The sequence below is a fragment of the Xenopus laevis genome, chromosome 5L (assembly GCF_017654675.1).
Source record: "Xenopus laevis strain J_2021 chromosome 5L, Xenopus_laevis_v10.1, whole genome shotgun sequence".
Lineage (NCBI taxonomy): Eukaryota > Metazoa > Chordata > Amphibia > Anura > Pipidae > Xenopus > Xenopus laevis.
In genome coordinates, this window is record NC_054379.1 from 107,238,947 (window position 1) to 107,255,146 (window position 16,200).

General features: G+C 38.9%; 1 protein-coding gene and 3 non-coding genes across 5 annotated transcripts; all 4 read right to left on the reverse strand.

Moving 5' to 3' along the window:
• Positions 1-850: 850 nt before the first annotated feature.
• ncl.L (nucleolin L homeolog) lies at positions 851-12,215 on the reverse strand. 2 transcript variants are annotated; one of them, NM_001372137.1, is given in 16 exon segments: positions 1,568-2,055; positions 4,187-4,434; positions 4,678-4,810; positions 5,635-5,771; positions 6,070-6,190; positions 6,710-6,855; positions 7,145-7,271; positions 7,749-7,891; positions 8,525-8,648; positions 9,071-9,148; positions 9,234-9,365; positions 9,560-9,655; positions 10,136-10,234; positions 10,312-10,471; positions 10,769-10,879; positions 12,025-12,105. In NM_001372137.1, coding segments are annotated over 16 exon segments (1,956 nt in total). In that variant the 5' UTR covers positions 12,043-12,105; the 3' UTR covers positions 1,568-1,972.
• Positions 5,387-5,459, reverse strand: LOC121393993. The gene has a single exon (XR_005961453.1). It is a non-coding gene; the product is annotated as a small nucleolar RNA SNORD20 (small nucleolar RNA).
• On the reverse strand, positions 9,449-9,515 carry LOC121393991. Its single transcript, XR_005961451.1, has one exon. It is a non-coding gene; the product is annotated as a small nucleolar RNA SNORD82 (small nucleolar RNA).
• On the reverse strand, positions 9,757-9,821 carry LOC121393990. Its single transcript, XR_005961450.1, has one exon. It is a non-coding gene; the product is annotated as a small nucleolar RNA SNORD82 (small nucleolar RNA).
• Positions 12,216-16,200: the final 3,985 nt, after the last annotated feature.

The following is a 16,200-nucleotide window of genomic DNA, read 5'->3' on the forward strand; positions in this document are numbered from 1 at the left end:
TTAACCAGTTTGTCATCACTAGAGGGTCCAGGAGATTCTGCTTCCAGCCATCTAGTAAAATATGCCAATTCTATCATTTTACAGTTGCTCAATGTGTTTATGTATAGGAAACAAAAGCCCAACTTTAACTTCAGTAATGGAAATGTATTAAGCCAAGAATTAAAGGTTGCAAATAGCTGAGCCAAGCACCTTAAAGGGGAGTTGATCATTAGGATACTGTCATTCTGAGACAATTGGTCATTTTTTTTTAAAATTGTTTTTAGTTACCTAGCTTTTATTATGAAGTCTTTTGGTATTTGATTGGTTAAGCTATTTACCATAGCTACCAGGCAGTGGTGTGAACAAGATGGTAATATGAATAGGAGAGAGCCTGCATAGAAAGATATGCATACAAATTGACTAACCATTAAATTGTAGCCTTAAAGCAGTTTTTAGCTGCCGGGTTTAGAGACCCTCATTTTAAATCTGGAAAGGCAGATGAGGCAAAGATTTGCTAGGAATATTTAAAAAAAAACAAAAAACCCCAATTTGCTCAGAGTTCCATATCTATTTTTAAGTAAACCTCTTCATCTAAGCAAGAGCCTTTAAGAAAACTATCAGGGTTTTCAGCACCCTGGTTATTTGTTTATCAGATGATCTTAAGTCCTTTAAATCAGAAATGCTAAAGTGAAACTAGCTTCATAATCGCATAGTGCCAGAAAGTAGACTACTAGTATACACTGCATTTCTCCATTTTTGTGATGGTTGTTAGCTGCTACATATATTCTGGAGTATCAAAATACTTCTTGCATGTGCTTGCTGCAGAGTTATTTTATAATAAGTCTCAAAGAAGCCCGTGTATACTAGGATAATCGGTTAAAGGCTTAATATATTTTATTTTAATTTGTAAAGTAAGGCCTCACGTGCTTAGCGCACGTTCACAACCTGGCCTCAAAACATTTAAAAGGTCAGCAAAACAACCAAAAATGAGAATTCCATATAAGAACACACATGTAAGACAAACAATAGGAATCACATCATGTGTGCGTTGTGAATACACCAATATTAAGCATTAAAAAATGCAATATTTCTAAATGTGCTTGTGTGGAAACAACTCAATGCCAGGGAGAATAAGATTAACCCATGCTTTTCAGTACAAAAAAAAAAAAGACAAAAATCTGCCTTATTAGTAGCATGGTCTTGTTTCCTTACTATTGGTTTCCTTTTCTACTGGTCAGGAAGTTGTGGTTCAGCAAAGACTGATTACTCATGCCACAAATTCTACTTGCAAGGTATTCAATTAAAAAACAAAAAGTTTAACAATAAGGTTTAAGCACACCACAGAATAACTGCTTAAGATGGCAATAGTTATGGATTCAGTGGGAAGTTTAGCACCATTCTAAACCAGAACATTTCACAAGCCATTTAGTAGCTTTGCTGACTTTCTACTGCTTTACTACCCAACATTGTTCATGTCTTTTCTATACCTTAGCCAGAGCAGATATGTTGGGTGGCCATTGCAAAGATGTGAGCCAGAGCTGCAGCAGAACAAGTCAGTCAACAACTGCAGAGACTCAGGAGACAGTTATACTAAAAACAGGTAACCAGAGGAGGTTCTTTAATTTGAACAAGACACGTTGCTGAAGCAAAACCATGAACAGTCTGCACTTTTAGCAAAATACTAGAGGAATTAAGAAAAAAAAAACTCAATCTTTTGTACAGTGGGTAAAACATAAGAATTTGCCAAGTCCCAGCAGGGTTTCTTTTCACACTCTAAAAAAAGTCTGTATATGACAGTCAAGCAGTCCCCTCTTCCATGAAATGACTTGGAATCCAGGTGATACAGGAAACATGTATTTCCACATTGGAATGTCCACACAGAAGGCTCTGCCAAGAGTAGATTTATTTGGGGTAGGGAATCCAGATCTCCCTTTCTGCCCCCAGAGTCCTTTCAGGGAGATGGCTTGAGGTTTAAAGGGGAGATGAAAACTGCTCAGTCATCAAACCTCATCTTCTTGCCCTGACCACCTCTGAATCCTCCGCCCTGACCACCTCTGAATCCTCCACCTCCTCTTCCTAGATAAAGAGTATTAGATATTTCACAAGTCAATACAAGAAAGTATGTATGCATGCATGCCAACATAAAGGCACATGTACAAAAAGTCATGTATAGATATAAACCATTTTGTATCATGTTTTTAATTTGTTCTAGAGGACAGTTTGTGCAATTAAGGTCAAGCAGATTTAAATGCTGGATCAGTAACTTTACTATCTAGAGAATTTGTTCCATTTTCATCACAAAGGTTCAGATAAAAGCTCATCATGAGTGGGATTTGTTGCAGCTACAAAATGCCAAAACATACCCTGCCATAGACCATACTGCAAATGGTCTTTGCTAAACCACATTAATGCTCAAAAAAAAAACCAAAACAAACAAACCTACAATGGCATTCTTGAGCAATTAGGTGATTTGGGTGTTTTAACAAAGTTCTGTATTGTCTGGCATTTAGCAGCTGTGACAAATAGCACATTTGTCCTTCACCAATAGGCTCTCTATATCTAAAGATTTATTCCACAGATCGCCCTTCTGTGATAAGGCAGCATTGTTTTTGGTTTTAAGATTTTAAATTTGAATTGGGCTACAGGACACTGATTAGTTACCCTACCCTGGTAAAGACTTTGTACACAGCTTCAGTTCTTATACAAGGTAATCTGGGGGTCACTTGACAGATACAGAATGAAAACTTTTCAAATTCAAAATTTGGTGCTGGATGAACAGATTAATGTTAAAGGAACAGTTCAGGGTAAATAGATAGGCTGTGCAAAATAAAAATTTTTTTTCTAATATAGTTAGCCAAAAATGTAATATACAAAGGCTGGAGAGAACCAATGTCTAATAAAATAGCCAGAATCCAACTTCCTGCTTTTCAGCTCTATAACTGATACTATAACTATTAGTCAGTGACTTGAAGGGGGGCCACATGGTACATTTCTGTTCAGTGAGTTTGTAATTGATTCTCAGCATTCAGCTCATATTCAAAAGCAACAGATATGACCCATATGGTCCCCCCTCAAGTCTGATTGGTTACTGATTGGTAGCCAGGGTAACCAGTCAGTGTAAACCAAGGGAGCTGAAAAGCAGGAAGTAGTGTTCTGACTGACTTGTTATACATCAAATCACTCCAGCCTTCATACATTACATTTTTGGCTAACTATATTAGAAACATTTTTTTTTATTTTGCACAGTCTGTCTATTTACCCAGTTTTTATTTTTACACTGAACAATTCCTTTTAAGTAATGCTAGTGGTACTTTTTCTTTAAAAAGGTATGGCGTCTAAAACTAGGGATGCTTATTTAGACAGGCTCTAATTTGGAGACTTGGCCACTGCCCATGCAATTAGCTGTGAAAGAAAGATCTGATAAGTTAGAAATAAAAGCAAAAACTACTGCTTGCCGATGGCATCTTCAGGGGATCCTGTCATTGGAAAACATGTTTTTATCAAAACGCACCAGTTAATAGTGCTACTCCAGCAGAATTCTGCACTGAAATCCATTTCTCAAAAGAGCAAACAGATTTTTTTATATTCAATTTTGAAATCTGACATGAGGCTAGCCATTTTGTCAATTTCCCAGCTGCCCCTGCACTTTAGGACAGAAATGCTTTCTGGCAGGCTGCGATTTTTCCTTCTCAATGTAATTGAATGTGTCTCAGTGAGACATGGGTTTTTACTATTGAGTGTTATTCTTAGATCTACCAGGCAGCTGTTATCTTGTGTTAGGGAGCTGGTATCTGGTTACCTTCCCATTGTTCTTTTGTTTGGCTGCTGGGGGGGGGGGGGGGGGGGGGGCGCGCGATATAACTCCAACTTGCAGTACAGCAGTAAAGAGTGATTGAAGTTTATCACAGCACAAGTCACATGACTTGGGGTAGCTGGGAAATTGACAATATGTCTAACCCCATGTCAGATTTTTTTTTAAAAAAAATTCTGTTTGCCCTTTTGAGAAATGGATTTCAGTGCAGAATTCTGCTGGAGCAGCACTATTAACCGATTCATTTTGAAAAATGTTATTCCCCCCATGACAGTATCCCTTTAACATTCAGAGAAAAAAAATGTCCAAAAATTACAAGTACCGATGGCAGCATGGGTTTTCATATCAATTGTTAATACAATATTTTCATGGCAAGAAGTTAACTGGATAACTTACCTCCAAATCCTCCTCTTCCGCGTCCACCACCTCTGCCACCAAAGCCTCTTCCTCCTCCACCTCCTCTGCCACCACGACCACCTCTAAAGCCACCTCCTCTGCCAAAACCCCCACGTCCTCCACGCTGGGAGTCGCCTTTAGGTTTTGCAAAGTCTAGAGTAACTTTGTTTCCATCAATTTCCCCATCCTCCATGGCCTCTTTGGCAGCTTTAGCGTCTTCAGCAGTGGAAAAGTCTACAAATCCAAACCTAAAAACCAAAGCAAACAAATGTTTGGCAAGTTCAAGAAAATTTTCAAATCATAGCTTTACAATGCAGCAAGTCATATTGCACAGACCATTTCATGCCATCGTATTCAAAGGCAACGATACAGGTCACATAAGTACATTAATATTCTTCTCGTGCGAATCCATATGTTGCAGACAGGATAGAGCTCAATGAGAAGATTAAATATTTACACATACCACAAAATGAATATTCTAGTTCACTTACCCCTTGGATGCGCCAGTATCTCTGTCCGTCACAATCCTGGCATTAACAGAGCCATCAAATGCTTCCTTCAAGGTTTCTTCAGTGGTGTCTTCAGAAAGACCTCTGACAAAGAGGGTTTTTGACTGCGCTGAACCTAGAAAATTTGAGGACAGATTAATTTGGTTCCACGGGACCATGTTTCACAATACTCATCTTAAGTGATATGAAAATTATTTTCTTGACTACAAGTGTCCACAACTTTTAAACACAAAATAGAACTTGAGCAAAAGTGTATGAAAGTTTTTTTTCCTCCATTAGAAGATTAGTTTTAAGTGTTTATAGGGGGTGGCAGACAAGATTTGTTGCCTATGGTAAATCTGCACTACCATGTCCGTCTCTAACGTTTGAATTGCTGCAACAATACGCATATTCAAATTGTATAGAATTTTCACTTGCAGCAGCACACATTGTGTAGGCAACAAATCTCATCAGCCATGACCCATATAAAGGTGGAGGTGTTTACAGAAATGGCACACAATGAGTGTTTTGAATGTTTCAGTGATGTTACCGTTTACCCATGCACTAGTAATTTCATAACCACAACCATTCAGAAATCTGGAGTACTCCAGTTTGCACCATTGAGATAGATTTTTTTCTTCATATTTAGCAAAATGCACAGTAGTCCTGAAATAATTCAGCTCAAGTTAATATGCTGGATAACGTTTAAATGCTGGATCAGTACTTTACTATCTAGAGAAATTCTTTTCATCATAAAATTGTTATAATAAAGCTTATCACTTCCAGCACCTGACCCTCCTCTTTAGTTAAAGCTAGATTAAACATGCAGAAAGCTCGATTAGACGACAAAGATGTTAATCACTTTCAGTTCCTTAAGCAGAACAAACAAGTACACCTGCACAGAAATAGATGTTCAATAAACCCAAAAGTTAAACTATTAAGCGTGGACTTTTAACCTACCTCCCCTTCCACCACCTTGAGGGCCACCTCCTTGGCTAAACTCCAGCCGTATGGACCGTCCCTCAATTTCTGTGTTGTTACAAGAATCCATTGCATCTTTTGCATCTTCCGCAGAAGAGAATTCAATAAAGGCAAAGCTGCAAAGTCAGAGAATAAAGAAAACATTAAGCCCATGTATCAAGTAACAAAATGCTAGTCCACAGCTATTCTGGCAGAATTAGTGGTGGCTCTTATGAAGGAAGCTGTTCAATTGGTTATCTGTACTATATTGGTTTCACAGAAATATTGGAGAAAGTAAGAGTTCACCAGTAATTACAAGAAAGCAACCCGTTCTGTTCATTGAATATTCTAGCTGACTGCCTAGCTACACATGCACACAGTACAACACCCAAGACAGATAAAAGTACGTGTCTTAAAAATACTTCCATTACTCACCCCTTAGCCCGTCCCTGGTTCTGTGGTATCCGTATAGATGTGGCTTTTTCAAAGACTTCACGGAGGCTGTCTTCTGTTGCACTATATGACAGGTTGTTTACGACAAGTACCTTGGAATCGCCTGTGGGGGGGGGGGGGGAGAAGAAATAAATTTCATGCTTTGTTGGGAGAACCACTATGGCTTGCAACTGGTCTAGATATGAGAACTACCGTCACTACAACATCTAAGTTACATAAAACCAAGACAGGCAAGCTACAAGTTTTATATAAAACTGGCTGGATCAGATCTCAGGACCATTTAGCCACATATTCATTTACAAACATAGATGAAACGTGTGACAAGACAAATTTGAGTTGCTGGACATCAGAACAGAAGCATAGGCTAATTTTCTGACAAACTGTTCATTTGGTGAATCAAACAGCATATTGGCAATATTTTACTGCAAAACAAGGGAGGGCAGTCCATATTTACATTCTACAATAGCCTTTTAAATGCAAACTGTAGACAAGCAACTTTTGCCATCAAACTTAATTATCATGCTTTACGATGAAAAAAAGTTACATTGTGATCACTACCAAGTGAAGTAAATTTCGAGCCGCCATTACATATTTACATAAAATCACATGCTGAAATATATACCTTCGGGTCCTTTTTTATTTCCCGAATTCTGGCTCTTTTCACCAGTGAAGTCAACGAAAATAGAGCGTCCCTCAATCTCTGCTCCTTGCTTCTCTTCAAGAGCTTTGTTTGCCTCATCTTCATTGCTAAATTCAACATATGCAATCCTGCAAGAGATCACATCAAACAGGCATCAAATCACAATCAGGCATCAATATAAAAAATCTCAATACATTAAAGGGTTGGATTCAGTTTGGCCAAGCATTAAGGATTTGCCAATCTGAATCCAAAACGTGTATAATGTAACAAAAGGCTGACACAAGTTAAAACTTTTCAGGCACCAAATTACAAGATTGTTACATTTTACATCAAAGGAAGCAGTTTACAATAGGAAGGCCTCGACTTTACTGCAGAAAACTGTAGGTATGTTATAAGAGTTGAAATTCTCAGCCTTACCCTTTATTTGATCCATCTTTGCCAGTGGGAATTCTAATATCTTTAGCATTTTCAAATATCTCCTGCAGCTCCTCAACAGTTGTGCTATAGGGGATGTTCTTCACAAACAGAGTTCGGGAATCCCTCTCTGCAGGGAAAAGTTAAAATCACATAATCAGTTGGTAACCCAGTTTTATTGTAAAGCCACTAATGCAACAGAAAACATACTTATCTCCCTTAATTCTGAAGTTAAGCCCCAGGCATTCTAGAGCTATACAAGCATTATCTGAACTCCTTCCCCCAAAATAATTACATATTCATATACAACTGTCTGTGTGTAAGATTTTTTTTACAAAAGACTAAATCACACTTACTATCAACACATGATTATAGAAAAAGATCCAGACTTTTCATTCTATACTGGAAACCTATGATCACCTGCTTTGCACAATGGGCAATTCATAGATTCTCTAGAAAGCAGGACTAATTTTTACAAAATTATGTGTTTTCAGGAAAAGCAACAGATGTTGAACATAATCAATGGGATACAGTGATCGGGAAACAAACAAGACAACAGTGGCAGACAGATGTTAAGACATATGTGAGGCAGGAAGACACTACATACCCTTCTTATTTTCAGCAGTTTTGTTTTTGTCAAAAGCCATAGCCTTTTCAATCTTCACCTCTGTACCAAGTATCTTCTTCCCAGTCAGTTTCAGAGCCTTCTCAACCTCTTCCTCGGATGAGAAATCCACATACCCAAACTTCCTGTGGAAAAATAAGTGAAGCCGCCATTAAAAGAAACACCATTTGAGGATTTACACGTGCTATGTTTTATTTTAAGTAATATCTTGTCACCGAGAACAAACTTGATCATCAATGAACAGAAGCCCTGATTGCTTCAACATTGTTACTTCAACTGAGAAGTACACGGCTTCCTTTATGAAGCAACAGCCCAAGAGCCATTATTAAGTGGAGCAATCAAAAGATGAATACAGTAGGGCTTGCCATTCAGATTTAACAGTTTGCTTCCTCAAGAAATACTTAAATTAATGCCAACTAGTTGAAGGCATCCCTTTACTGTCCCAAACGCATTCTTTTGGACCAGGAAAACCCTTCTAGTTTCTATATCAATCCCAAATTTTTTTCATGGGAACCCCCCCCCCACCACAACAGAGTTAATGTAACTCGTGCAGTGCTTTCATCCAGTTTTTATATTTACATTTTGAGAGTGAGAAAAAAAAAACTGCTCAAAGCAATACAAATTTACAGTGCCATGTCTTTGCCTCCAAGCACTAGCTGTTAAGACATCAGATGGTAGATCCCTGCTCTAGACAACAGATATCAAAATTGGTAGAAATGAACATACAAAGTTATTTTTATATCCGGAAAGATACTAACTTTGAGTTTCCAATCCTTATGTCCTGTATGGTTAGGTTCTTCTTTGAAAAGAACTCCCTCAGAGCATCTTTTAGTTCATCAAATTCCTTTGTAGAGTTTAAGTTCCCAATAAAGATTGACAAGCCTACAAAAAAAAAAAAAGTACCTTAATGAAATCAACTATATATCTATATCTATAGTTAGTTATATAGTTATAGTTAAATTGGGTTGAAAAAAAAAGACAAAGGCCATCAAGTTCAACCCCTCCAAATGAAAACCCAGCAAACACACCCCTCCCTACTTTTAATTAAATTCTATATATACATATACACACATATATATATATATATATATATATATATATATATATATATATATATATAGATATAGATATAGATATATATACACACTAACTATAGAACTTAGTATCACAATAGCCTTTGATATTATGTCTGTCCAAAAAATCATCCAAACCATATACATATACAAATCATGAGTCAATACCCATAATACTCATTATCCAGTGTCGCTGCATAACTATTACAAAAAAATTAATCAAATGCATACCTTCTGATGCAGTGTCTGTTTTTGTTTTTTTTGCCTCAGGAATAGTTTTTGGCATCTCTTTTTTGCGTTTTGCAGAGCCTAAGAAAACAAGCTTTATTGAATGGTTCTTAAGGGGGTAGGGCGGCCACACAGACTGGGAAGATACACAAATGAAAAAACCCACCTTGCTGTTCCTCCTCATCATCATCGTCTTCCTCATCGTCATCGTCCTCCTCCTCCTCATCTTCCTCCGCTGCTTGGGCAGTTTTCTTCCCCTTTAGAGCTGGTGCAACCTCCATTGGCTCATCTTCTGATTCTAACAAGTGAATACAAATTGATTATACAATAAAGTCAATTACATGGCAAGTATTGCCTGGCACAAAAGTCCAAAATTGAAAAGCATATCAGCAAATGTAAGACATCAAGGTTTTCAGTATTAAGTCCCATAATGCTCATCATATATGCTAGAAACAATAATATGATCAAGTATTAAGTTATCACAGAAAATACCTTCATCATCTTCCTCCTCAGATTCCTGTTTTTTTCCTGCAGGTTTCTTTGCAGGTGTAGGCTTCTTGGCAACAGCCTTTTCCTCCTCAGACTCATCTAAACGAAAATAACAGTATAGTACACTAAGCATCCAACAGGGCAACCAGGGTTTGGATTAATGAAATCCACATACCCAAACTAAAGTCCCAAATTGTAAAGCATATCAGCAAATGTAAGACATCAGTTTTCAGTATTAAGTCCCATAATGCTCATCATATATGCCAGAATCAATACTATAGTCAAGTACCAAGCTATCACCGCCCCAAACATAAAAAATGTATTTAGTTTCCGTCCTTAAGTGTACTGCACTTGTAAATTGTTCTGTACTTTCTGTAGGTTTCAATTGTATAGCTTCTAAATTATCTGCCTTCCCCTACTCTTTACAATGCAACATACAATCCATTTTTCTGGTATTGTTAATTTATATCATGTTTCATTCTAGGAGCCTTAATCTACCAATGTTAAACTACTGCCTAGTTGCAGATATCCACAGTCAATCAACTACCTATTTTAAACAAGCCTTAAAACATGCTTTACCTTCATCATCGTCATCTTCCTCAGATTCCTCTTTTTTTGCTACAGCTTTCTTAGCAACTGGTTTGTTTTTAATAGGTTTCTGGTCCTCAGCCTCTTCATCTGCAATAAAACATGCCATTTAGTTGAAGACGCCCCAGTAGATAACTATATACTTTCTCAACTTGGCAAAATCATACCAGAGTCATCTTCCTCTTCTTCACTCTCTTGTTTCTTAGCCTGCTTTCCATTCTTGGCTGGAGTTGCTCCCTTCTTTCCTGGTGTGGCTGCTTTTCCAGGTGTTGCTTTGGCTGGAGTGGCTGTTTTTTTGGCTGGTGTCTTCTTCACAGGTACTTCCACCTACACAGGAGCAAAAGCAAAAAAGGTCAGATAAAAGCAGTCATTGTAAAAATAGGGGCTGTGGGAGAGGACCATATCAAGCCAATGCAGTCCTTAATCAGGTGGCAAAAATCAAACATGCCTGACAGACACTATGTATTAAAAAATAAAAAAATTATACACATCTCCTTCAAGGAGGTCGCATGAGAGGATCATAGCCTTAATTTACAAAGTAATTCAGATTACACAAGTTATTTTTCAGTTTATTCTTTTACAGCCATTGGCATCTCTACAAAAGTACTAGACAATTGTTATCACCTCCTCATCACTGCTGTCATCTTCTTCCATGTCCTCCTCTTCCTCACTGTCTTCCATATCTTTTGGAGGTGGTGGTGCTGCCTTCTTGGGCTTTGCTTGAGTTTTTGCACCCTGGCAAAAAAGAAAATCAATTAAAAAACATTTTAATTAATATTTATTTTAACAGCACAAGAGTGTAGACAGGTTCGTATATAGACACTAAGCATTGCATGCTGGCGTAATGAAGTCATAAAAACCTATCCAGAAAAATAAAAGGGACATTACACAAAAGTATCAGATTCAGAAAGCAAAGGACAGTTTTTATATTAAGTCTATATTTTTCTAAAAGATATTGTCTGGTAGAGTCAAACAAGCATTTACCGGATAAATTTGGATCAAGGTCTGGGTGAGGCTAACCTGACAAAAGTCCTAGCCACTCCCCCTAAAGAGCCGACAAATACATAGGCACTACTCCACGTGGAGAATAACCCACACGTGGTCTTTTATAGGCACTCGAGGAACTTCTAAACATAACACGCAAAATATGCATTGAATGGCAAAACCGGTCAGTCAGCATCCACCTCCACTGATTTTACCATTTTCCAGGAGCGCATGTGTGAACCTTCTAAAAGACGAAGCCTAATTAAACGACCACGTGCATCTGCCGTACGGGAAATGTCCCACGTGCGTGCCCCCGGAAACAAGGCCACGTCTCACGCCTTTTCACCCAAACTAAAATGGCGCCGTCACGATGGCAAATAGAGATTCAGGCGTACAGAAAGCTAGGCTACAGGTAATTAAATATGGAAGCTACTATGTTAACCAGGTAAGTCTATAGAACACAAAATCCGAGTACATACAGTCAATTGATTAAATCCGGCGATGACACCTCCATATAAGACGCCCCACAACTGTCACGTGGTGAAGTAACAAAAAGCAAAAATCGCCTGAGCGCGCCTCAAAGCTCGCAATCGCGCATGCGTTAGTCCGCAACCCACCGCCATTCTCGTCTTCGTTCCATTACTTAAGGCTAACCCGGCTTACCAAGACGAGTGCCCTATAAGGCATTACTGCTTACTCAGGTGCAAGGCTTTCGCACAGATATTAATAAAGAAGATAAATAAAATGCACCACCGTCTTTAATCAACGTCCGCGCATTTTAGGCGCGATTGTTTACTAGTGTATTGTAATGAAAAAAAAAAAAGGCGGAGTAACCTCATGCACAGATTGAACTGATGTCAAATTACGCCAAAAACGATCCCCAAAAAAATCCTTACCTTAGCTAGTTTCACCATGGTAGCCGGTGTTACGTTCGGGAGATGATTATTCACGTGTCTCTACGATGGAACCAGACAACACGATGCCCCTGCGACAAGGAACCGACTGAACGCAAATCTTCGGCGAAGCTGCTAATAAAGACTTCTTATCACGTGCTGCTGCTCAACCAATCCACACATTGCTAAGAAAGCATGGGGCCAACCCCTACTCCTGCAACCAATCGTAGTATATGCCAGGATCTGACCAACCGCGAGCTAAAAGTGAAGTTGGAACGCAAACTCCTGACCATTCTATTTCTTCGGTGCGGCTGAACCAATCTGTGATCAGATTCGCGATCTCAGTAACCAATCGTCTTTCGCTTGTGGGGTTTCGTAGCCATTTTGAGTTAGCTTACCATGTGCTTTGGTAAATTCTACCAAGATGGTGGGTACAACGTACATGTCCCACGTGGTTAACACTGAGTGCGTGCCCCACGGATTCGACCGACTTATTTAATTGCTTGTGCGGGTAATCGTGCTAATTTGGGATACTGGCATCTGTTTCATAGTTACTTACTGCTCAATAACTTTGTGTGAGAGACACTGAGCGTAAGATATATTGTGTTTTACTAACTCATTCTCTACGCGTCGGGTTTGCACTTGCTTATTACTGTGATTGTACTGTCTTAAGTAATTGGTCGAAATTATTGTTACTTGTTTCTCTGTCCATTTACAATGCCTATTGACTCGTATGTCTGTGTGTTTGGTCTTTGGCAATGGCTCCCCAAGCAGAGTCCGAGTCATCTACACGCCCCGCATGGAATGTAAGCTCTGTGGGTCAGGGTTTTACTCAGCACATTTGTGTGAATATATATGTATGTACATATAGAGTCCATGAGGCTGCTGCACCAACTTTAAAGGAGATAATGCCCTGGTGCTAACAGTGGTATTATATAGAAATTGTAAAAGAAAATGCTGTTGCACTCTAGGGGCTATTGCAGTAAAAAACTTTATTGGAATCGACATTTCGACCCTCAATGGGGTCTTTATCGTGTGTGTGTGTGTGTGTGTGTAAACACACACACACCATGTGCTGAGAGCCTCAACACATGGTGTATGTATGTGTATATGTAATATGTATTTGTATATAGACAAGCTAGTAGGTCAAGCACTCCCACGCTGAAAAATCACTGACCCAGGAGCTATCATATGGCAATTATACACACTTCATTCAAAATACAGATGCACACTGGGGATTTTGAAAAATATAAAAAAAACCTTAATATTGATTCATCTTAAAAGAGACTAGGGCAACGTTTTGATCCCCATCTAGGACCTTTATCAAGAAGCCGTTCTATATAAAAACCTCAATAAATAGTTAAAATCACATTAGTTAAGCAATATACAGCCTCACTCAGAAGCATGACATCACAAGGGTACTCCCCCATCCTCGTCAATGAGGGGAAATCCAACCCACATACTCTGTGTGTCACTTCTGTATCAGACTTCCTGCCCTCATCTTAAACCTCATTGCCCTGGGCAAGAGCATGCTCAGTTTGCTCCCCCCCCTTCTCTACTGTAATCTAAGCCCAGAGCAGGGAGAGACTCAGGCAGGAAGTGATGTCACACCACATTAAAACTGCAGCTCCTATCCTAAACAAACAGAGAGTTTCTAGAGCTTTTTATTCAGGTATGGTAAAATATTCTACAGAATAAATATAGCATTCTAGCTTGCACTATTGCAGCTAATCTATTGGCAATAAAATGCCTCCGTAGCTTTCCTTCTCCTTTAAGGAGAAGGAAAGGCTGTATTTACTTTTCTTTGTGCTCATGCACAGTAGCGAAAAAAGCCAAACTATGACATAGGCTATTTTATTCTACCTACGGTTGCCACCTGTTTGGTTTTGACCCGAACAGTTCGGTTTTTCTAAGGCCTGTTAAGGTCTCAACTTTCTGTTCAGTTTTTAGCCTTGTGAAGCCTGAACAATAATCTGGCCAATATACGAAAACCAATTAAACAGAAAGATACTCACCTTGACATGGCTTAATTATTATCAGGTTAATTTCTTATTACAGAAATAAGCAAATCAATCAAAAATAAGAAATAGCTTTTCTAAATGTGCATTGCTGTGCTTTCTGGATAACTGATTTCTGTATAATAGATCCCATACCTGTAGTTAAAGGATTGGTCTTATTTATCGGGCAGAATAAGATAGATTTAGGGTTTCCAGCTGTGTGGGTTTCAACTGGACATCTCTGTCCAATGGCTGTCTTCTAAAATTTGTCCATTAAAAACAATGAGAAAACTGGACAGAAATCCAGCCAGTTGCATATGTGATGCAATAACCCTAACACGGCATCATAACTCCACGGCATCATCTCTGATGTCATCACGCCGTCCCGAACATCACTGCTCCACCCCCAATGCTATCTGCCCAGCCCCCTTTGTTCGGGTTTAGCCACTCGCAAAGTTGGCAACCCTAATTCTACCGTACATTCGTCTGCCCAGGGAAATTTGAAGAAAGAAGAAGAAGAAAATCCTGGGCCGGTGCAGTTTTCTGCTGATAGGAGCAACGGCCGTGGGTTTCAGGTAAGTAAATGCGATCACTTGGAGGTACCTAACTTTTGGAACCCCCAAGTAAATAAGTCTTTCCGTCTCCTTTTAAAGGATAAGTATAATATATCCCTTGATCCATGCTTAATTCACAGTATATTGCATTGTACACAAACTACAGAAAAACATCCTATCTCTGGTTAAAAAATTGTGTTACCCCCATATGTGCTATTGTATAAAATGTACAGCACTGTACATAGATCTGTATAAATACCTTCTGAAATATCTAGTCTGCAACTATTAAAGTTTACATGTGCTGCAAACCTCTGGGTAGGCTGCTGACATGGCTGGGTGCAATAGGCTAAATGCAAATACATGGGTGAAATATTGAATCCTAGACATATCTACAGGCAGGGCCACCATCAGGGGGGCACGGCTATACTGGGCCCCCCTTGAGGCCCATTATAATTGTGCTCCCCCAGTTGTGCAGTTTTCGAATTAGCCTGGCCCCCCTTTACCAGCGAGGAAGTGATGCGCCGCCAAAAGAGACAAATGTCCCAAAGGGCCGAATTGTCGAAGCCGCAAACAAAGCCGAAGCTGCGAAAAGACCAGAAGGTGAAGTCCTGAAACCTCAAAATGACCGGAACCCCATGAAAGTAGCTGAAGACCCGAAGCCTCAAAAAGACCCAAAGCCACTAAAAGACCAGAAGTTAAAGTCCCGAAGCCGCAAAAAGACCGGAAGCGATGAAAGGAGCAGAAGAAGCTGAAGAAGAACCTAAGGTAAGTTTCAATGAACACCAATGTGTTTTTTATTTTCATAAACCCCTGGCCACCAATGGTTTTTACTTGAAAGTAGGCCCTGGCCACCAATGTTTTTTAAAAATTTTTATGGGGGGCCCTGGCACCAATGTTTTGTTTTTAATTATTTTTTTATTTATTAGGAGGGCATGCCCATCCATTTTTTTTTTTACTTGTAGGGGGGGCCCTGACCACCAATGTTTTTTTTTTTTATTATTTACTTTTTCAAATATGTTGTGTTTTTTTTTTTTAACAGTGATTCCTACAGCAGTTGTATAATACTTTTCTCTTACAAAAAAGAGCTAAATATGTATTTTGGGCAGGGGTCCTCAAACAATTTCCTTCAACTAAATGAAAACTTTGCTATAGCCAAATCTTACTTAATACGTACTTATTACTACATTAATCTTTGTTAAGCTTAAATGAGTAAGACATTTGTGCCAAAACCCTCTGCCTCATCACAGAGAAACCTAGAAGACAACATTTTCAGTGTTTATTGATCTTTATTCAGTATTATGCATCCTATCCTTCCAAAATCACTAAAAAATTTTTGACACCGGTATTACCCTGGCAGAGTGCAGAGTGAAACATCAGATCAATGAAACTTACCAGTGTCATTTAACAGCTGCTGACAACAGGGGGTGATTAGAGTTCAACAACAGGGCTTTAATGTAGTGTATGAGTACTGATGCTACTGTGTAGAGCAGGGGTGTACTGGGCTGTGTATCAACCACGTTTCTGCATATAACCATTTACTTTAACTGTTGATTGGTTAATGACCTTCCATGTAATTTTGTGTACAGCTCAAACAGCTGTTTGACTTTACTGCTGACATCACAATTCAG

Coding starts and splice junctions, on each gene's coding strand:
- ncl.L (XM_041562051.1), bottom strand. Junction 10,472..10,768: donor ATGACAGCAGTGATGAGGAG/GTGATAACAATT, acceptor GCTCCTGTGTAG/GTGGAAGTACCTGTGAAGAA. Junction 9,656..10,135: donor GGAAGATGACGATGATGAAG/GTAAAGCATGTT, acceptor ATTTTCGTTTAG/ATGAGTCTGAGGAGGAAAAG.